The following is a 22,037-nucleotide window of genomic DNA, read 5'->3' as shown; positions in this document are numbered from 1 at the left end:
ATGCCTCCGTACCCAGCTACAAGCAGGTGTTTCCCGCTCGGTTCAGCCCGAGTGCAGGGCAGGGGCAGCAGCGCGGCTGCCACCGGGGCCAGTTTCGTTTCTGGGAGGTCGTGCTCCGCTTTGCGGCGCTGCCGCCTGCGCCGCAGCCTCCCCGGGCTGCCCAAGGAGCCCCCCCGGCCCCTCCCCGCACGCCAGCCCGGACACCGCACTGGCTGCACCGGCCCAGAGCCCCGGGGACGAGCCGGGACCCCCGGGGACGAGCCGCGACCCCCGGCGGCTCGGCCGGGCGGTGACACCCGCGGCGGGACCGCCCAGCCCCGCTCGCAACGTCCATCCGGGGGCCGGGCGGTGCTGCCCCCTCCGCCCCGCGGGGCTCTGCGGGGCTCCGCAGACACGCAACAAAGAGCGAGCGCTCCCGCGGGGCCGCGTGCCCGGGGGGCTCCAGCCCGGCCATGGCGGGGGAGCCCCCGGCCCTGCGGCGGCACGACCTGCTGGCCGAGCGGCGGGGCCGCGCCGGGCAGGTGGGCAGGGGGCGGCGGGGCGGCCCCGGGGCCGGGCGGTGCGAGCGGCCCCGCCCCGTCCCGCTGTGCTCCCGCAGGGCCGGTTCCCGCTGCACAGGCTGCTGGTGCTGGCGCGGCTGCGCCCGGGGGCGGCGGCGGCGGACGCGGCAGGTGGGTGGCGGGGGCGCGGGGCGGCGCGGCCGGGGAGCCGCCGGTGCGGGGCGGGGGTCCGCGGGGGGCCCCGCGTGTCGTGGTCATCTGCCGCAAAACGCCATGAACACGTTAAGTATTAGTGGCAAATACCACCTACAAAAGCGTGTGGCGTGGAGTTACGTAACGGGCAGCGCGCAGCAGTGATACGAGCCTTGTAGTAGCCCCTAAAATAAGAAAACGCTATTTTCTTAAACCATGTAAAGAGTTTTGTCTCTTGGGAATCCTTCCTAAACAAATAAACCACAACTACTAGAAACCCTAAGGGAGAGAGACTTAATTTTTGAAGCTTGATCCTGGTCTTGCAACCGACTTTCAGTGTGGCTTTCCCAGCCAACTAAGGTTTGCCCAATCTCTTGTCTGATGAGGTGACACATTAAGGCAATTGGGTTTTTAAACACCCGGGTCAGGTAGGGCCGGTGTCCAGCAGCACCAAGGGCGCAGCTGCACCCGCGAAAACCTCTGACGTGCACCAAACCAAAACCACATCTGCAAAGAAACGCTAATAGGACTCATAGGCTTCAGCTACCGAAACATTCCAAGTTTTGGTGCTGTTTTAGGAGCTCATGTGAACCGCATTGGTGCATATGTCAAGCAGATTCCCATGGTGGCAACGCTTCAGTGTTTCTTCTGAATAACAAAAGCAGCGGCCGTGATCTGTTGTGTGCGGCAGCAGAGAACACAGAACAGACCACACTGCTCTGACTACCGAACTGTCGCTGTGAACCGCTTGACAAACTGCCAGTTTTGCTTTTGAAACAAGGTTATCACAGAGGATTGTTTGAAAATTCCTTAGAAGACCGTGCAAGGGAACAAGTCTCGGGCCTGCTGCTTGTCTATTCCAGCCACGTTTGTCATGTGGTGGAGGTGAGTTACAGGAATTCCTGGCGGGATCGAGTAACCTTGATTCATCCCGGTACAAACTGGCTGCTGAGCTCCACGGACTGTGTAACACGTACCGCGTTCAGCGGCTGGGAGACCCAGCAGCGCTGTGGCGAGCTCGGTAACTCGCGCGGGGATTCGCTCCAGCCAGCGCTCCAGAGAGCTGCCCAGAGCCCCGTTCTGACAGAACCAACGACGTCCCGTCAGACGTAACACGAACAAAGTGCGTTGTCCTCAGCACCTGGGACTCAAAGGGAAATCCCGTGTAGGGCAGCTGATGAATGATCTTTATATTCACAAATTAATTTGTGATAAGCAATGCTATAACAACTCTACCCTTTCCTCTGCAGTCTTGCAGTAGCACGATCCATCTCATCATCCAAGATTTAGCTTCTCTCCAAAGTCAAGGTCATGGGTGAGTGTTTGATATCACTTAAACAAAACTTTAGCTGGAGTGGTAAAATGCTTCCTTCAGGTTAAACTGGACATTAGCTATGATTATTTCGGGCTCTTGTTCTGCCATTGAAGGCCCGTTGGCCAGAGGAGCTGAGCTCCCGCCCCCTGCACCAGAGTCCATCTGCAGGACACCAGCGACTGTCAGCAGCCTGCAGAGGTTGCAGAAAACAGGAACGTTCCATCCTTGGGAATAGGCTGTTATTATTCCTGCAGCCCGCTCTGTCAACATTTGTACATGCATGTACTGGAATTCCAAAAATGAGAGTATTAGTTGCTGCTTTTTTAATGAAACTAAAAAACCCCCTCCATGCTGTGCTTTAGGATGGAATTCACTCTCTTTCCACACAGCGCTTTACTCCAGGAAATTAAAGTTCTGGTGGTGGCACATAACATCCCCGCCAGGCTGTTCCCAGACTGGTACGTGGCCGCGGCGCCGTCTCCCGCGACACCTCCCGTGACACCCCCACAAACCGCGGCAGAGCCCCAGCCCGCGGCGGAGCTGCTGGCGGAGCTGCTCGCCCTCCTGCTCGCCCTCGCGGCCGGTGTCCAGAGTTCTGAGGTAACCTCAATAACCGGGCGGTGAGACGTGCCCGGTTTGGCACAGAACCGCCCCGGGCAGGGAGCAGCCGCGCTCGGCTCCCAACAGAGTTTACAAAGCGTATACACCTGCGAGGATTCCAAGAGCAGCATTACAGAACCTCCTCCCTTTATGCTGAGTTTCTTCCCAGACCTCTGCAGGGTTATTTTGTGCAGCCATTTGATTGAACTAATGGACTGCACAGATAAAGCAGGGGAGAAGCGACTCCTGAGGCCGATCGCATCGCTGGGCGCTCCCCGGACAGGGACACGGGGTTTGGGGGAGAAACACCCATTTCCTCACCTTCAGCTGTGCCGTTGCCCTGTGCTCTGTCACTGCACTGAAATATGCTGTTTATGATCAAGGATGACAGTGAGGATACACCGGAGAGCGTGCACACTCTCGCCCCCGAGCTGCTGATCCCGGCAGAGACAATTAACTCTCTGTATAATGCTGAAGAATGTGCAAGTCCAGAAGATTTTCTGAGAATTTATTTAAGTCCTTCACAGCCTGCCCTGGACTCAGGTACACTGCATACAGTTTGAAACATCACCTTGAGTTACAGAACTAGAGCTGTTGGCTCCTAACAGCAAATTTGGAGTTAGAGGAGGTTGTTCCAGTGCTGGTGCCTGGTCAGCGGTGTCTGAACTGGGAACAACTGGGCAGCCACTGGGATTTCCAGCTGGGGCATCAAGAGGATCACAACTGCAATACATGCAGTATGTCTTGTCAAGGCCTTTATGAAATGCAGTTTTATTTTGGAGTTAAGCCTGAGGTCTAGTTTAGTAACTTCACTAAAATGTATTATGGAGTACTAAGGAATTCACAGGTTAATAAAGGAATTCCGGGAAAGTTACAACTGACCATTTCCTCTCCCTCTCGTTTGCAGAAACCGTGTGGCCCGTCCCATCCCATCCCACTCCCTGAGACGGGCTCCAGCCAGGGCCTGCAGCTGGACTCAGTCGTGTTTCACATCGATCTACACTTTACGGCTCAGATTCACTGTCACTCCCAGTGTCCACTGAAGTCCTTAGAAGAGCCAGAAACACGTGAGGGAACGACTGTGTCAGCTTCCTTGTCCCTTGGGAGTAATGTTACCCACAAACTTGAATAAAGATGCTTTAAGATGACAAAAGACAATCTTTAATTTTATAAATGTTCACCCAACTGAAGAATCCAAACAGCTGTTTCAAAGTTCTTTCAAAATTCGACCGTTTTCTATGAAAGCACAAAAACCACTTCCACGATTTCAGCTTGAAACAGTAGCAAGTCTCACATAAACAAAAGCAGGCTTGGTTAATACAAATAACTATGAAATAAGTATTAAGTACTGATCATTAAGTAGCAATGAAATGATTAAAGATACAGTAAGTTTCCTTCTGCAGTCTGACAGTCCTTCAAGGCACTCGAATCATCCGCGGCTGTGACGGGGCGACAGAACCAGCAGTCACCACCAGCACTCGGGCGCTTTTTGGTTCATGTTTTAAAAAGAATCTGCAGCAAATCAGAGAGGGAATGTCTCTTGCAAGGCATCTCCTTGTAATGGCTACAAACTAGAAATAAAAGTCTAACCGTGACATTAAAAAGATTATTTCCATAATACATGCACTTTAAATAACTAATTGTTCTGCTTATTCTTTTGGAATCTCTGCTAATACCGTCTGTATTAGCAGCAATTAAGCTTCCTATGCATGTTTCTGCAGTAATTAATTCCTTCCATCCAAGATTTTGAAAACCATTGCCGAGACGCAGATCATTAAACTTCTTCTGAATGGCTCCTCACTGTCTGCGTGATGCACAAGTCACAACTCTGCAGTTTTGCCATATCGTCAAAAGAAGCTTTTCCCTGTCAGCTCCGATAGTTTTCCCAGCAGGAGAGGAACCTTGGGGAGGTCAGTGTCCGTCACAGAGCGGTGCTTTCCGTGTCCTCCACGTCGAGCAGGAGGTGGTTGTGCAGTTCTTTGCTCGCTGCGTCTGGAAGAAGCTCTGAAGGGGTCTGAAGTGGTTCTCGGATACTGGAGTTAGGGTCTGCACAAAAAACGAACAGCAAGTTTAGCAGCCAGGGCAGCGGGATCCCGTCCCGAGCGTGTTCTGGGGCAGCTCCTCAGAGAGGGGGAAAGACCGACAAAGGCTTTTCAAACAGACGCTGGCGCCTACGTGCACCTGCACACACGGACACAAACGGGCTAAGCCAAACTAAATAAACCTCAGGAGGTGCTTCTCCCACATACCATTTTTTAGTCTTGTACATAATAACAAACCACATTTATTTCTGAAGAATGGGAGACAGCAAATACGGTTTATTATTGGATTCCTCGGTGCCCCCAAGAGTGATCTGGTGCTCCAGACTCTCATGGCAAAACTCAGTGGTCACTCAGGAAAAAATAATGGGCACCTAAATCATCAGCCTGGCAACCAGCACCTCCGGCTTTCAGGAGCAACGGGAACATCTGTGGTGTCAAAAGGAGCCACCGTCACAAGAAGAGGAAGAAGTTACTTAACCCAAATGCAGATTACACCTCTTTCCTGCATATAACAAGGAACATCATGTTCTCTGTCTCTTCTGAGGGGAGGAGAACTTCACTCCCGCCAAGGTGTCCAAGAAGGAGCTCAAAATGTTGCATTTCTGGTGCCTGACCGCCCTGGTAGGACCGGAAAGATCCCTAACAGTTCAAAAAAAACATAACTGAAAATATTAAGTCAGTATTTTGGAAGGCTAATTTAGAATATGCCACAACATCACTCACAGCAACACAGCAGCTGATCCAAATAGAAAATCATGTAGATCACTTAAATCAATAAAGAATCCAAATAAATGCCTTGCTTTTAAACACAGGTGGCATAGACAGGCCTCCTATAAAGGCTTCGACTCATATGTTGAGCTCGAAGTGCGACGCTGTCAGGGCGTGCGCGGCGCCGGGCTCGCGCCACAGGCAGCGGTTGTGCCAGCGGCACCGAGGAGTCGCTCAGCGTCCGCACCCGCATCGCTGCGGCCTTCCCAAACACACGACTCCAGGGTCGCTGGTTTCTCGGGAGCTGCGAGCTACACGTGTTCTCCCAAGTCTGGGCAAGTACCACATTCTGCTAAGATGGCATTTCAGTGGCGAGCGAGATCACGCGGGGGCACAGAACAGGCCATCGGCACTGCTGGGACTTGGGAAACACCATCGGCTGGGGGATCTTTTCCAGATTTCTCCGCCCAGCCCTCGTTCTCGTTTTGAAAGCCGGTGTTCTGGCTATACCGGGCCTGTGGCAGCCCTGAGATCATCACTGTTCAATGAAGAAATAATTGCTGGGGCTACTTTAAACCCAAACCTTGTGCTCAGCCTCACATTCATGTGTTAAAATAAGTCCCTGATTCATGAAAGCAAGTTTCCTAACATCAGCAGTTCTCCTTTGTCCCCACTGTACTGCAAAACTGCTGTTTCTGCAACAGATGAAAATTTAAGTACTTTTAAAGTCAGTTGATTTTTTTTTTTAGTCATTTTTACTATCGTTAACAGAAGCAGTATCACATAGAAGAACAAACCGCAATCGTGTCAATGCTCCCAAATTCTTCTTGCATTTTTTCCTGTTACCTTTGGGCCTTTCTTCACAGTTGCAAAGGTGCGCGGGAGCTGTGGGTGAGGCGGGGAAGTTCTCCCCCCCAGAACTGCCTACTGAGGGGGAGTGGGAAGAGGGAACAGAGCGGGAGGTGCTACAGGGAAGGTGCGTTTGTGACAAACAACGGTGCAGCCACTTCAAATACAAAATCAAACTCTGTACAACAAAACACAGGGATTTCTAGACAGGATTTTCTGTACGTGGAAGAAATAGAACGTGGAACTGGCCAGTCAAAACATGAACAACTTGACACATTCTGGTCTCCAGTACTTTTAGTATGTTAATGGCAGAGCGAGCAATTAGCCATTCGTTGTGCATGCCACGCTAACGAGAACACAAGCGGGGTTACTGTGACGGGTTAGTAGTGGGCAGCAGCACACACATGATTATCAATTAGCAACATTTTTGGCCAATCAGATGCCTTTTCCTTACCATCGAACTTTCCCATACAGTTCCTACTGAATGCAGGTCAAACATCTAGATTATTTAATAAAATTCTTGATTAGAATATTCTTTTCTAGGGCTTATTACTTTAATATCATAAATAGAATTTGAGGCATTACTGAGGTCCAGTACCTGGACAAAGGAATTCACCAGTATCCTGAAAACAATTCAGAATTCCTGTTCTGAAATGATGAAGCTTGCTGGCAACTTCACTTTGCTCCCATTATTCCCACCTGTCTTCCCTTGCTCCACTATTTAAGGTTACAATTAAAACCAGCTGTTTCACATTGTGAATTAGATACATCAGTCTATAATAAGTGCTTGTATGTGCACAGGTAAATGTCAGAGCAGATACTCTGATGTAATACGCAATGCTGTTAATTCGGAACAAACATTAATCCTTTAGAACAGCCTGACCTGTGTCCATCGCTCCATTTGTGTAACCTCAACTTCCCCACTGGGGATGATTTACAAGACGGGTATTTCTTGAGTTCCACTGGGGTACAACACACCCTGCCTGTCCGCTAGCATTAAAGCAATTTCCTCAGAACCAGAAAATCCCAAATGAAAACAAACATGGTCAGCCTACGAAACACGACTTCAAAATTCAGGTCTTTCCTTGAAGCTGGGCTCATCAGCACAGTTCCCCTTCTTTACTTATCTGGAAGCACTGTAAAGATTCAGGACCCAGCCTTATGTCTGAATTGCAATAAATTACTCTTGTATTTTAAAGTTACTGACAAAAGGAATTACAATAAGGAAAAGTCTGTTATTTCAAAAAGCCAAGTTAAGTTTTAGTTGCTTAAGCAGCTCATTTACTGCAAGTTTCTCCAGTTTAAGAAAACCATACTTCCAACTTCTCAACCCAATACTCATTTCAGCATCTTTCCTCTAAGCAGTCAAATCTTGAGATAATTCAGGAATTCAGCCTGTCATGCAGTTGGTACCTGAAAGGCAGCATCCCTAGCCCAGCTCATACGGATATTAAGATTATTAATGTGTCGTTCGGCAGCTGTGATTACCAGACTCGTGCTATTGATATTAGTGAGGCCGGAGCTGACAGGATGCAATCGTGCCAGAGCGCGGATGCTGCTGGGTGCTTGTCTGCACAGGGGTTTAGTCACATCAACACGTGTTTTGCCAAATCAATTCTAAGTAGTTAAAAATAACCAAAAACCTAAGGTGAAAGCTACATTAAAATGCAACCATAAAACACTGACTTATAGGAAAAACCCACTAACTTCGATATTTGCCTGCACTGATAAGATCAAACCTGCTTTAAACAAGTCACCGCTTCACACTTGACTTGTGGACTTGTAGTTCTGGTGGCTTTGTGTGAAGTGTTACTTGCTTCATTATAGTTATTTTTACAATTTGTTTTAGGGAATAAAATAATGTCCACAGGACTATTAAAATTAAGCAGCATAGGCCTTAAAAAACTCTTACAAACAGAATGATATGTCGTGATGAGGTAACACAGAGTTGACAGAGCACATATTCCAAAGCGCATACACAAAATAAAGCTACAAATAAAATATTGCTGTGCAGGAGCATTTTAGCTTATGTTGCATGTTTCTGGTAAGTACAAACCTTATTCGCAGTAACCATCCCCACCTGTGAAGGCATCATGGGGTAAAGCTGTTAGCAACAGAATTTACACTTTGCATTCCAATACATTAGTCATTCTAGAGAAGCTGCAGTGTCATTGGAAAGTTTTAACTATTATTAAATATAAGTAGATTTAAAAGCATTAGTCTCCTACATTCATTATCACTTCCTTCAACATTATCTAAAATAAGCAGAGCCTCAACAGAACATTTCAAGATCTGCTAGTTTTGACTGTCCTCAGCAGTTACATTAATTTTTTTTTTGGCCCAGATATAAATTACCATTATCCCTATAGGAACTCCAAGGTTCATGAAGTTCCTGTGAGAAGACAAAGTTTCTCTTTACTTCATGAGTGTCCGAAAACAGAAGGAGGCGGCTGCACTGAAAACACGAAGATCTATCTAGAAACTGACCCAAGATATACAGTAAGGGTACGTGATTCTTAACTGACCCAAGATATACAGTAAGGGTACGTGATTCTTCAGCTTCTGGATGTCCAGCTTCAAGCACATCAGAAGACTTTGTTCTCATACGGTAAAACAGTCACTGTTTTAGTATCTTGTCTATTAAAACATGTATCAGTGGCCACTTTTGGCACTTTCTGATCTCCTGTATGTGTTGAAATATTCTGTCCTTGGCTACACCTTCTCCCTCCACCAAATATTTGGGGGTTTTTGGCAGCAGGTGTATCAGCATAACTGAGACTGCCATGATCCTGTGCCTGCAGAAAGCCCTAGAGGGTTGGTTGCTGTAATAGTGTTTTGCTTCCAAAGCAGGAAAAAAATAAAGCAAATAAATAAAATAAAGCAAGATAATCTAGGTTTCCTCTCAGACCCTTCTGCCTCAGCAATGACAACCTCCACTAGGGAAGTGCCCCAAACCCTCACGCACAGAACAGCTGGGTGGGCGTTTTAACTGGAAAAGAGCAATTTAGGATTTTAACTGTTATTTGTGCTTTTTGGTTTCCCCCCCAAAAGCAATCTACGGCTACAGGCATTATTTTCTTCATTTCCACTCCCTGAGGAGGATCCACTCACCTGTCACTATTTTGGAAGCCGTTTGCGTGGGATTCGCACCGAGGCCTTCTCCGGCCGGCTGCGAAGGGGGGTGAGGCGGAGGGGGCACGCTGGGTCTGTTGCGGGGTTTGGGGACGGGCCGTGGCCGCGGCAGCGTCCCGCTCTGGGGCGGGGAGTGGGGCCGGGGGGGTTCTGGAGCGGGTTGCGGCTGTGACGCCAGGGAACTCGTGGGGTGTTTTCCCAGCGGGGGGGTGTCGGGCGGCGTCGGGGTCTGCGGAGGAGTGTAACAGGGCTGCTCGGGTCCATGCTCGCTGCCCGGCGCAGCGGGAGGGGTCTGGCTGTTTGCTTTGGGCTGCAGCGGAGGAGTCGCCTGTGCCGGGGGCTGCGGAGGGGGGTGGCTGGGGGCCTGGAGCGGGGACAGGCTGCTGGAGGATCGCCGAGGAGCAGAGACCTGCGAACCGGAGCTCGGGGCTGCTCCAGGGTTGGCGTGTTGAGCAGGAGGAGAAGAACTTCTGGCAGGTGGTTTTGGAGAGACAGAGGGCGGCTGAGCGGCCGGGGCAGGACTCTGGCTGCCCGGCTGTGCCGGCGGGGGGTTGGCTGGCTTGGGGGGCGCTGGCGCTGGCTTCTTCACGGCTGGCAAGGGAACAGGCGAGATTTCACCCTTGTGTCTTGGGAAACCAAAACCCCGAAAGAAAGCAAGCAGTAGCACAAAAGAACACGCAAGTACATTATCCAAATGAAAAAGTAGTATTATCAAATAAAAGCAATATCAATAAGAGCCTACAGAGATGTGTACACAGGTTTACTGATCAATAGCCTTTGAGTGATTTTGTTAAACAGCGTTGGTATAATAACATTCACGAAAGAGTCCAGGAGTCAAAGGTGCATTTATAGCTGGGCCTTAGTGAAATGCAAATGAATTAAAGTGTTGTCTGTAATACAGGGAGAGACACCGATAAAGTTATTTTAGTAAACACGTTTGCAGTACATAAAGAATGGGAACTTAGTGGTTTGAAAACCAAATGAAAAAAAGTACCTCTCCTCATTGCGTGGGGACTGGGACCTGCTGCATTCTGTGGCTGATTAACAGAAAGCTGATTAGTGCTACTTGTCGTCTGGTTCTGCACAGTGCCCGCATGCCCACCATTCCTCACAGGTGGAGGAGTAGCTGAAGACGTGTTGTCCTTAGGTTTGGAGGTACTGAAAAATCAAAAATCCCAAGTTAGAAGATGACTGCAAAATGCCTTGCTCAGATCAGCTGCACCTGCTCAGGTTTACGTTGCTAACTGTGCTACAGCTCTGACCCTCAAACACTTCCGAAAACCTGCGCTGGCTGCTGTTCACTGCGGTGAACAGTGCTACAACTCCTCAAACAAGTGGCCAGCAGGCTTTAGGCAAGCAAATTAAATCGGGAATCCAAGTGGTTCTGCAGTGTCACTGTACCTGTTTGAATGCAATACTGATATCTAGGAGTGCCTCCATGCTAACACACAATGTATTTGCAGATCCTTTAAAAACAGGTTCCCAACATGAAAGTTCATATAAAATTACTTTTCCAGTTTCCTCATTCAAATGTATCTGTCACCCCTATAGCTGTTCGCCTTCTCAGAACACTGTCACAGCATCACATCAGTTCGCTGGCAGTTCTCTGGTAAGACCCAGCTACTATGGACCAAGGGATGGCGATCTGTGAAGCTCTGCCAGAAAAAGGCTCAGGGACAGGAATTAACTTGCTCCATGTAGCATCCAGGTAAGGCAGATGGAGCCAGTCCCAGAGCCTTGGGGAGCCCTCGGGAGGGCGCAGGGACCGCAGGAGCCACGGTGCACACAGCAGAGGCGCCTCTCCCGTTGTTGGCTGCCCAAAATCTTCTCTCCACCCCACCTGGAGTTCAACTTTTATCTTGCTGGGAGACCAGACCTTGTCTCAAGGGAGCAAGCCCTGTAAAACCGTTGGGATTCAGATGAGGAAGCTCAGCTCTTCCCGACCTTTGGCGACGGAGGGAACAGCAGCTGAGGGGTGCTGGGCAGTGCCCAGCTCCTGTACACACTTGCAGCCTTCACTCACTTCTCTATTTTACAGTCTCTTCCAGCATCTTATTCATTTCAAAAGGACTAAATTTCCATCACTTTTACTAGCACATGGCAATCCTAATTTCTCCAGATGCTGTTAATAAATTGCAAGTACTTGAACACAGAGTCTGGGCAGATTTTAAATGCAGCTTTTAGACACTACTCTCAAGGTTTCGTTTCAGCCGTCTCTGCCACAGACGATATCTGTAGAGGAACTATTAGTCTGCAGGGGATTTCCAAATGAGTTGTTTCTGTAAAAATATCACCTGAGAACAAAAGCTATATGCAAAAGAGTCGATGCTGCATCAACCCCCACAGTGGTGTTTTGCTATGAGTTGCAGTGTGAGAGGTCCGTGTTTGGAGAGCACCACAGGCCTTCACATATGGTTTGTTGTATCGCTCAGACCACAGAAATATTGAAAGCAAAGTGCTGCTTTCACCATATGTGAAAGGAAGAGTTGAGGAGGCCGTGTATACTAATATTAGAGATGTGACTGCACAGAGTTTCGATAGTAATTAAGTAACAAAAAAGCCTGTATATATGCTTTGCTTAAACAAACTAATATTGAAATATGATAAATCAACTTCTAGTTTTCTAGCAAGCAAGTCTGGTCATCGCTAACACTTGCTACAGACAAAAAAAAAAAAAAGACATCCAGATAACACGTACGAGAAACAACATACAAGACCAACAGGTTTCTAGTATTGCCACTGGTAAGTTTTGTTCTTTCAGCAGCAAACTGACGGTCAGACTGTGTGGACACCTCTAGAGTGTAACTTGGAAAGGCCGACATGGGTAGTACAAGTACAGTCTTTTTTAGTGTTTTTATCATCATTTTTTTCCCCAATAAAAGAATCCTCTTATTTTAGAAGATCCATTGTGGATCACACAGAACAAGGTATGTTATTCTGGAAGATCAACTCTGGGACAATACGCACGGCAGGAGAGCACAGCCCTTCTGCCCGCGCCCGAGGAGCCTTCACAGCTGCCACCACACGACCCAGCACCGAGAGGCGCCTCGTGAAGCAGCCACAGCCGACAGCCCCGTTTGCTGCTGGAGCAGCTGCCAAGGCCCCGCAGCAGCCGCCGTGCCTCTTACCTGCCGTCCTCGCTGCCTTGGCTTGGCACGTGTTCTGCTGCGGCAGCAGAGAACGGCGCGGCGCCCAGCGCGCCGAGTTCAGGCGCAGCCGCCTGTGCGTGCTGCTCCGCAGCCTGCGCCAGCGCGCCGGCCTCGGGGGGCGGCAGGGGCGGCTGGAAGGCCGGGGATGTGTGCTTTCTACTTATAGTGCCACATCGCCGCGGGGTCACTTGGAAGTCCACAACCTTCACACCAAAGCTACAGAAAGAAGAGAGAGTGAACACAGCACACCAGCCAACACCGGGTCACTAAAGCAACAGGACGACGGGATGTTATAACCCAGAGACAAACGCAACCCCTGCTGCTCAGCATGCAAAGCAGCGACAAGGAAAGCCTCGACTTAATGCGTTAACACCGGTAATGTTAAGACATGCAACTATTTGGCTGATCCACGCAGGGGTAAGCTGAACATCAGGGGAACAAACTACTCACGGACATCTGGAGACAGACATTGATGACAATGAGGTCAAACCACTCAGTAATTTTACATGTAAACACATACACTTCCCTACATACCAGAGTGTCTCCTTGCTCAATATATTTTGCCACATGAATTTTGTTTCTATTACACACTATCTCTAAGTTGCAGTACAGATTTCAAGACAGACAAAAAAAAGCCACTGGATACACGCTATGATTTGTGTTTCAATGAGAACAGACTAAAACTCTAACAGATTTTAGAACATATACAGCACATTCACTCTAGAATTCAATTTTATTCTTCTCGTGTTAAAGACAGTGAATCTTGATTTTTTTCTTCTGTCAGTGCTGACAAATGTGCATGTGGCTAGCCAGAGTTAACACTTAGGTTAACAATTTCACATTTGCATAAACAGCTAAAAACAAAACAGCACATCACTTGAATATTCATGATATGAGTGATAATAAATGAATGTTGCACTACATGTTATATGGGAAAACAGCACGTTTTATTTTTATTTTTTAGCGTTCTACTGCTTGCTGTGGTATACTGTACCATCATCAACTCAGAAGTCTTATCATGAAGGCATCAGGTAACACCACCTCAGCTTATGGGCTTTGAAAAAGAAGCCATGGAATATCAGAAGTTAGATATCAATAGATGCTACTACATACACTGCTGTTTCAGCGGATTTTAGACCCCCCAGACCTGTCATAGGAAAGTGGTCACTGTATGCAGTAATTGTCTGCTTGTGTCTTCCATCATGCACAGAGTATAAACGGAAGCAGATACCAGTACGTTACCTTTGAACCTTCCTCAGGCTGCAACAACATGGGGGAGGAAATAAATCACTATTGTTACCTATAGCATTTCCATGAAATTCTCCTCCTCAGACCAATAAAAGCGTGTCTGATTATATCCTCATTAGTGAGCCAATAACTGAAACCTGACCCGAGAATGACACGTACCTTTCCTTCTTCAATAAATCCCCTTCCATCACGGTCATACTGACAGGCCTCTTCCGTTCCAGTGTCCCACATTCATGGTCATTCCCAGTGTGTGACAAGTTATTTGAATTAACAGCAGGAATTGCAACAAATGCCCCAGACACATTGAAATCTTGATCTGAAAGACAGACAGAATGTATCCTGAGACACACATACACAGACTGGCGCCTCACTGCAAAAAGCTATCAGAGATTTACATGAGCAGGATTATCACAAATACAAAATTCTTTTAACTATGGCAAGAATTTACCTCCAGGGAAGAACCAGTCAGCGTGCTGGATAATTGGCTCGATAACTGCTACCACATGGACTGAAGTTGCCGCTGCCATTTCAGCAAGGGATCTGCAGAGAGATTTGTAGAATACTTTATACAGAGTTCTAACTAAGTAAGGAAATTTAAAAAACCCCATATTACCTAAATGACAAATCATGCTAAGCATAATGTATCGAGACTCCTAAGTACCACACAAAGAGCAAGTTCATCCTTTGATGAAAGTGAGCCTGTTCAGTAACGTTCACAGCATTTGAAAACACTCCTACAAAGATGCATGACTGTAAGGATCTTGAGGCACAGGTTGAAAAAACATTTGAAATATTTTTTAGACAAATAGTCTGTTGCTGTGAATAGTCTATTAATTTAAAACAGTCTGACAAGAAATTCTACAGCTTCATGGAAGCTCTGTTTTGTAGATTTCCTAAAACAACTTACCCTTCATTCTTTGCCCATAACAAGTTGGGGCCCAAGACTATTGCAATATTGCTGGGTGTCATTTTGTTAACATCGCTGTTCTGTGCAAGCTTTGCTAAAAATTTGATTAAATACCTACAAAAAGGAAATAAAGAATTAAACAGCAGGAACTAAAGAGAATTCATTTCTCATTGAAAGCAACTAAGTAAAAAAATTCAAGAACTCGAAGAGCCCCAAACAAATCAGAAATACGACGAACAGCCTTCCTGCTTGGTAACTGGCTACTGAGGTTCTACTCAAGAATCGTTAAGTTGAACTGGGTAGAACAGAAAGCATGTCCCACCTTAGCAAAATGGAACAACACAACTGATCCCCAGCAAAGCAGCTGTGCTGCCAGTCCACACATGTTCATACAGACCTGAAGTTCGCGTGATAATGCTTCGGTAATCTGTTACAAATCCTCCATAACTCTTGTAGCTTCTTATCCTGGTCCTGAATACTGAAAGGAAAAAAAAATCCATTATATCTTACTTTCAGATCAGAAATTTGTTGTTTCTGCAGTGGACAAAGAGGTGACTGTATAACTTTCCATTTATGTGAAATAAATGCACTGTTTTGTATTCAGTAATTCAGTAACCTGACAGTCCAACCCCTGAATTATCTCTACTTGCAACAAAAAACCTGCTTAAGCATCAATACTATGCAGCCTATAGTCTGAAACAGCCCTTACGTTTAAACATAAAATAGGTATTTCACCACATTTTCCTGCAACTAGTATTAAGCTAAACCACAAAATTTAAATAATTTGTTACACAAAATACTTACCTGTTAGAGCAGAAATGAGAAAGTAAACTGTGTGAGCTTGGCCTTTTCTTTGGAATTCATATGTGAAGAAACAAAGGTGATACAAATATGTAGAATGTTTTCCTATGTAACTATTTCTAGCATGCTTACTTTGCAGCTTGTGTCCACTCTTCATACAGGCTGTAGGTCATTAGAGGTTCCGGCAGCTCTCGCAAATAGGATTTCAAGGCACCTACAATGCAGAGCAGAAAGAGGCTTCTGAGCTGATGCTTTCGGTCTTCATTTAAAATTCTGTCCTCAGATTTGCAATTTTATCTGTGCAATAGGACCCAATTTCCTGTGAAACAGTGGCAAGACCTGACACTTCACAGTATATCTGCTCAACGCCGAACACAAAAGGTCTTGCAGTAATTACTGCAATTTGACAGAATCATGTACTACAAAATATGAAACATCTTGTCAGAACAAAGACCTTATTAAAGGCCTACTTACATATGGCTCCAGTCTCCCTTGATCACATTAACACTCTCGTCGTGACAGGAAATGTGATATTGGGATTACTACAATCACCTGGATTTTAACGCTGCTCTGTCACGCAGATATGAATACAAGTGCGATGAGTGTGCATACCCTATACTTATCTGTGTTGTTATGCAATGAAGTGTTATTTTGATTTATTTTCATCTGCATAGACAGCAACACGTTCCACTGCAGCAAATCAGCAGTTAAATGAAGAGCATAAACTTGCATTTTATAAGTTTATACCTCATTTTGATTCAGAACATTCACAATACCTGCAACAGCATGGGGATCGGAATAAAATTCATCAAGCTGGGAAGTTGAACAATCCAAGGCAGCTTTCAGCTTTTTTAACTTGGAGGCTCCAGCAGCAATTCTGAATAAGCCCTGCATAATAAAAATCAAATTTCAGGGGTAAGAACACATTAATACAAGCGTGAAACAGTCAAAGTTTTACAACAGCCTCTTTCAGAGCAGTCTCAAGTTCGGTGTCTTCACCTCCCACTTCTGACCCCGCCAGCTCTTCTTGTGCTGCTGCTTTCTGATCACGTTTTAGGTACCTCTCACCCTCAGCCCATTCCTCATTTTCATTCTAGGTGAATTCATCCCAAAAATAATTCAAATAGAACTAAAAGTTTTTCTGTTGCAAAACATTTATCAACCACCCTAATGAACAAAACTACTTAAGCAACTTGTTAGAGAATAGAGACAGCAGTCCATGAGTGTGACTGAGCTCTTTTTTCCTGCCCTTCCCAGCCCTTGATAGGGTATTTACCCACCTCCTCTCTCATTCCCGTTTCCAGCAGCATCATCACACAGGCTTCAATCGGGACTGCAATTTCACGGCCACTGCGCTTGAGATGCTCTTCTAATGGAGTTCCAAAAGCTGGTTTTTCAGTCCATTTGTCTAGTTGGAAAGTATCAAAACACTGAGCAGAGTATCTAACAAACACTTGAATTGTGTCCCGCACAAGAAAAGAAAGCAGCCTCCAGTACAGCAAAGGAATTTGCAGAATTGCAGAATACAGTAGGAGTTCTACAGGCCGTGATTGGTAAAGTCCCTTATATCATGAATAAAGAGAAAATGAGCCTGCTGGTGTTGAAGAAAAAAAAATACTTCTGCATCTTTCTGGCTGGGATATCACACACAAATCCTCTGTGTAACGGGAAGTGCACGTGCCACTAGACCTCAAAACAAGTGCCGCTACATGGCTGTAAATTACATTAATCCCCATTTGCCAAGACACTGAAAGGCCTGGCTTTGTGAGAACCTTTGAGACAAATACTGTCCAGATTGCATGGCCTGGGCTGATCTTCGTTTTAAATGTACTTAAGGTGGATAAAAACTGAGCTGTTAACACAAAGTTTATTGCTGATTTAAGCAATCAGCAACTTAAACTGGATGTCAACAGCCTCAATGTCTTACATGAGAATGACCACATTAACAGCCCATCACTAACACTTGCATGTATTTTCAATTCAATTTCTCGATTGTTGCTTAACTCTTAAAGTCAAAATTGGAGCAAGTTTCTTCAAATTCAATGTGAATTTCTTGTTTCCTACAATTTAGTTTTTCACCTATTTCTGCTGTCTGAATTGAAAAAATGCAGATGTAAAAGGTTGTTAGTACAGATGCGTTATTGTGTTATGCGGAGAAAAGGCCAAGAAAGAAGGAGACTGTGAAAGAGTCTTCTGAATACAAACGTGCTTCTGCAAAGGATTTAATTTACCCTTTTTCTTTATGAAACCACATCACATCCTTCGCAAGGTCATTTTTCCCAGTTTTGCAAGTAACATTAGGAAGAGAAATCTTAGTGGTTGTTGAGAGTCCCAGGGACTACGCAAGAGCAGAACCACCCCGAGGTCGTGCCCCGCGCTCAGACACCGGAGCCCTCAGAGCAGCTGCTGCCCGGCGCAGCTCCTCAGATGGCTGATTTCTTCCGAAGCGCTTGTCCTGTGAAAAGCTTGTACAAAGCAGCTAAGCAACAAACTTCAAGCAGTCATATGCGTAAACAGAGAACCTTCTGTAAGCCACAGTGCAGCCCTGACGCTGTGTCAGCATCGTTTGTTTGCATTACTGCATCTCCCATCAGAACTACAGATATTCTAGATCACCCTTCTGCAAGATGCTCATATTTATTGATATATTTAATTAAACAGTTCATCTTTTACAACTTGCATGTGGTCCACAACTGAAGATACTTGAGTCTTGCTCAGCTCGGATTACATTTGGTTCAGATTTTTTCAGCCTACTTCTCGTTCAAAGCAATTAGCAGATTAATAGACAGTACAGCCAGTGTTCGGGACAGCGATTCCACGCCAACAGTGCATCTTCACACCAGCCATTACCAAGACACCTTAACTCCTGCTGACAACAAGCAGCTTAGTGGCATGGGGAAGAGGTGAAGCTGTATTACTTGCTTTTCTTAACTCCTGATATTCAACACAATAATCCAAACACTCCATTATCCAGCTGTGCACACTGGGATAAAGGATTGCTTAAAAGAAGGAAAACAAGTTGAGCTCCTTAGAATAAAGGGAGTTTTTCTGCTAATCATCTAGCAACCATTCAAGAAGCAAAAACCCTAAGAAGTTCCTCAATCACAACAAAACTCTCATTGGCCTAAAAAGCCAGGTATGAATTAGCAAAGGTCACGTGATATCAAGAAAAAAGTGCAAGCAAATAAAAAAATCCCTCCTTTAGTCTCTTGGGTATCAGACAGATCCTTGATATTTTATTAGTGTGTTAAAATATGGCTGGAGAACTCCAGAGAACACAAAGATGGAATTATGCTTGGCAATGTAAAATTGTTAAGTAGATCAAAATGGCCTTATTAAGTCAGTCTGCATGCAAGAGAATCGAGATACAGGAGGAGAACATTGTGCATAGGTGGCACAGGCAAGAAGAAGCATCAGCCAGAGCACAGGTTACTTTACCTTGATGGGCTTGAATTTCGGGTAGGACCTTTTCTATGACTGCTAATGCTTTTCTATGGTAATCTGCTTGTGCTTCTAATAACTGAGAACAGAAGCCACATTTTAAAAACAAAAAGAGCATTAGCTTCTGATGAGCACATAATACAAGACTAGAAGGTTTAGCACACAAATGTAATCTTTGAGACGTGAGTGTCTACGGAAATATGTGCTGCAAAGTCACGCTGAAAAAATACTCACCATAACAAAACATCTGGCATATTCCCCTTCTTTGGACACAAAGTTATACATGTCTGCTGCCAGCTGATCCTGTGAAAAAGAAAAAAAAACGCAAAAAAGTCCATCAAATTTACAGGGGCATTTGAACTTACATACAAAGACGCAAACACATACGTTTATTTTCCCTGAAGAAAGTTTGAACTATCGATTCAGGCAGTACAGGAGGCCAATAATCCACTTACTCTGCTTATTCTTCCAAGCAAAATTAATTCAAAATGCTTAACTTTGTTGTATACAGCAAAGCAGTTGCCAACTTAAGTCAACAGTTGGATTGTATGGGAATGTGGTGTTAATATTTACAGCCAGTCCCCACATACTGAGACAAGAGTTTTTGGTGCTCAGCTCAACTGTGATATAACATAGCACTTGACAACAGAGAAGTGAAACTGAATGTGAACTGCACAGAGCTGGCACAGTCAGAACGCTCCTTTCCTGTCAGCGGCCTGAGTTTCAGCCAGGTAGCTCACACGGCACAGGACTTGGTGCCTTGAAGCCCACAGACACCCTGAACACGTAACTGCCTCAGACCGAAACAGAAAATAACATAAAAACACCCAGCTTAAAAAAAAATCCTCAGCAAAGCAATTCAGACAGAGATCAGCTGGCACCAATATACCTTTAAGACAGACAGTTTGTTAACAGCCACATCATTTGCAACTGCAGTGATCAGCCAGTTCCACAAGCAAGGCTCACAGAAACAGCCGTATTCTAATTGCTGCTGTTACTAATGAGAGGTACGTAAATGAGAGAGACTTATCTTCTCATACCTTGCATTGTTCTACTTTATTTCCAGCTTCATCCATCTCTTCTTTAAGAGATTCTATTTTTGAAGGATGCACTTGAAAATTTGTTCCTGAAGTCTTATGGGCTTGGTTATATCTGGGGAAGAAAAGCTTCAGTCATTTGGTGAAAACTAATATGAAACAAGAACCTGCATTTATGGCTCCCTTGAAATCTGTTTCTTTTGACAGCAAACAAAGCTGACAGTTTCAGAGGTTTTCCACCAGAACTAAGGAAGGTGTTTGAACCCCGTCATTCACGATGTGCTGGTGTAATTCACAGACAGCTGAGCAACTATAAAAATCCACAAGAAATCCTGCATTCTCCACCATCTATACCATGGGTGTTTAATACGTTAGAACTACCCAGCCCAGAAAATGCTACATAAATAATCACCGCAGTTTAACACTGTTTAAAGGGACTTAAGAGTACGTTAACAACCTAGGTCCTGACCAATGAGACAGTTCGATAAAATGCTGTTAAACCACTTGGCATGGTTACAAAATTAGACTTCTATTCCTTATTTAAGTTGACAACTTAAGTGAACTGGAAAGAAGATGAGTTTTCAGATTTTTTCCAATTGTATATAGGCACTTAAGAGCTCCAAAATCTAGATTCTGATTGGATCTAGTAGTCATGAGTCCTTTTTTGAATAACTTAAACATGGTTTGTCTTTTTTCATCAAAGCATTAACAAGCATACAGTAGTATTTCAGAAGCAAGTACCAGCATCGGATTACTTGCTATGACATGCCAACAAGAGTTTAACATGAAAAGAACCTAGTAACTAAAATGATTTCTTACCTTCCTCTTGCAGAATCCCAGTCCAACACCAGCTTCGCAAGCTGTTTTCTCTGCTTCTGAATGTTTGGGATCTCTGTCTAAAGTGGCAATTCAAGGCTTACAGTTATTTTTAAATCGTGTATTGGAACAAACTACATTTTGTAGGTTTCATATCCACTTTCAGCACTAATGCATTACGCCTTAAAACAGTTTTAGTATTAAAAATGAGATAAACCGGTTTTGCTCAGTTTATACATCAATCTAGATTTATTTCTTCTGTCAGGCTGAAGTGACTTACCTCTGTCAGCAGACACAGCGGGTCTAAAACTTCTCTTTCGATCTGCACTTCATGCTGGGAGAGCTCCATAGCCAGTCTGTTCTCTGCATCGCCACAGGTATCCAGCATTTTCCTTCAAGAATTACAGGAAATTGTGGTGTGAGTTACTACTGACTAAAGCAGAAGGATTCAAAATAAATAACCGGCGATGGCCCTTTGCTGCCTGCTACTCTTTTGGAAAGCTGTGTGTTCTATAAAGGCATTAATTACTTAATGGCATAAATCCAAGATGCTCTGTGCCAACATGGGCAAATTTGGGACAGGCAAGGAGTGTTATTAGACCTTTGTCTTCTAAAATTCCTTTGCCATTATGACATTTTTAGAGGCTTTAAGTCATCCAGGTGGTTACAGTGGCCCTAAGGGCAGAGAAGTTAGTATTTATTTCAAAGCCCATCCTTCCATCTCACCAGATGCAGCAAAATTGCTCAATGAAGTATTTCATTTTCTCCTAAGTCCCTTTAATGTGCAAAAGTCTTAACACCATAATTCTAAGCAATCATATATGCAGCAGCCTCAGGTTCCAAACCCATGATTTGACCTTTGGTTTAAGCTTGTTCTAAGGAAAAATCCTGTTCTCTAAGATTTTTATCCATGTTTAAATCTCCTGCAACAGCTCACAAAAATGCACACTAAGGTTTTTAAGGTCATTCTACACTGTCTCCATTAGAATTCCCATCCACAATGAGAAAAAACATCTGCTGTAGGAATTCAGCACATTGACATTCATTCGCTTCACTCATTTTCCTGTAAGCTGCAAATATGCACTTTGCCAGGATAAGGAAATTTGCATTATTTTAAACTAGGAGCAATTAATGCACATTGGCATTATTTTAAGTCATTAAAACTGCAGAATGCAATATTTACACTAAATTTTAAACTTTAAATGGAGAGGATAATTTTAGTAATCCACAAGGGAAAAACCATTTTCAAAAGCTTTTAAGATAGCAGGGAATCAGAATCTTCAGGAATGCAATTCAGAGC

General features: G+C 45.2%; 2 protein-coding genes across 7 annotated transcripts in view; one reads left to right on the top strand and one right to left on the bottom strand.

Moving 5' to 3' along the window:
• The first annotated feature begins 452 nt into the window (after positions 1-452).
• On the top strand, positions 453-3,739 carry TEX47 (testis expressed 47). The gene is made up of 7 exons (XM_065644989.1): positions 453-521; positions 599-671; positions 1,474-1,577; positions 1,943-2,007; positions 2,397-2,607; positions 2,991-3,150; positions 3,515-3,739. The coding sequence occupies exons 1-7, from the start codon at positions 453-455 to the stop codon at positions 3,550-3,552; spliced, it is 720 nt and encodes a 239-aa protein (XP_065501061.1). The 3' UTR covers positions 3,553-3,739.
• Positions 3,740-3,745: 6 nt separating this feature from the next.
• The window catches only part of ARHGAP17 (Rho GTPase activating protein 17), a 39,520-nt gene continuing 21,228 nt past the window's right edge, over positions 3,746-22,037 (bottom strand). Inside the window, exons 5-22 of one of the 6 annotated variants that reach the window (XM_065645106.1) lie at positions 21,018-21,129; positions 20,741-20,817; positions 19,925-20,036; positions 19,119-19,187; positions 18,882-18,963; positions 16,724-16,851; positions 16,220-16,331; positions 15,576-15,657; positions 15,040-15,120; positions 14,643-14,756; positions 14,184-14,275; positions 13,895-14,051; positions 12,467-12,703; positions 10,333-10,496; positions 9,318-9,929; positions 8,263-8,286; positions 6,661-6,705; positions 4,569-4,653 (exon numbers count right to left, since the gene is read on the bottom strand). In XM_065645106.1, coding sequence (XP_065501178.1) covers positions 8,264-8,286; positions 9,318-9,929; positions 10,333-10,496; positions 12,467-12,703; positions 13,895-14,051; positions 14,184-14,275; positions 14,643-14,756; positions 15,040-15,120; positions 15,576-15,657; positions 16,220-16,331; positions 16,724-16,851; positions 18,882-18,963; positions 19,119-19,187; positions 19,925-20,036; positions 20,741-20,817; positions 21,018-21,129 — 2,254 coding nt within the window. In that variant the 3' untranslated portion in view covers positions 4,569-4,653; positions 6,661-6,705; position 8,263. Of the gene's footprint in view, positions 4,654-6,660; positions 6,706-8,262; positions 8,287-9,317; positions 9,930-10,332; positions 10,497-12,466; positions 12,704-13,894; positions 14,052-14,183; positions 14,276-14,642; positions 14,757-15,039; positions 15,121-15,575; positions 15,658-16,219; positions 16,332-16,723; positions 16,852-18,881; positions 18,964-19,118; positions 19,188-19,924; positions 20,037-20,740; positions 20,818-21,017; positions 21,130-22,037 lie in introns of all 6 variants that reach the window. The other 5 variants (XM_065645107.1, XM_065645105.1, XM_065645104.1 and 2 more) reach the window with 5 other exon arrangements.

Source organism: Caloenas nicobarica, chromosome 14, assembly GCF_036013445.1.
Source record: "Caloenas nicobarica isolate bCalNic1 chromosome 14, bCalNic1.hap1, whole genome shotgun sequence".
Lineage (NCBI taxonomy): Eukaryota > Metazoa > Chordata > Aves > Columbiformes > Columbidae > Caloenas > Caloenas nicobarica.
The sequence above is the reverse complement of the archived record's forward strand: the minus strand, read 5'-3'. Positions and strand labels throughout refer to the sequence as shown.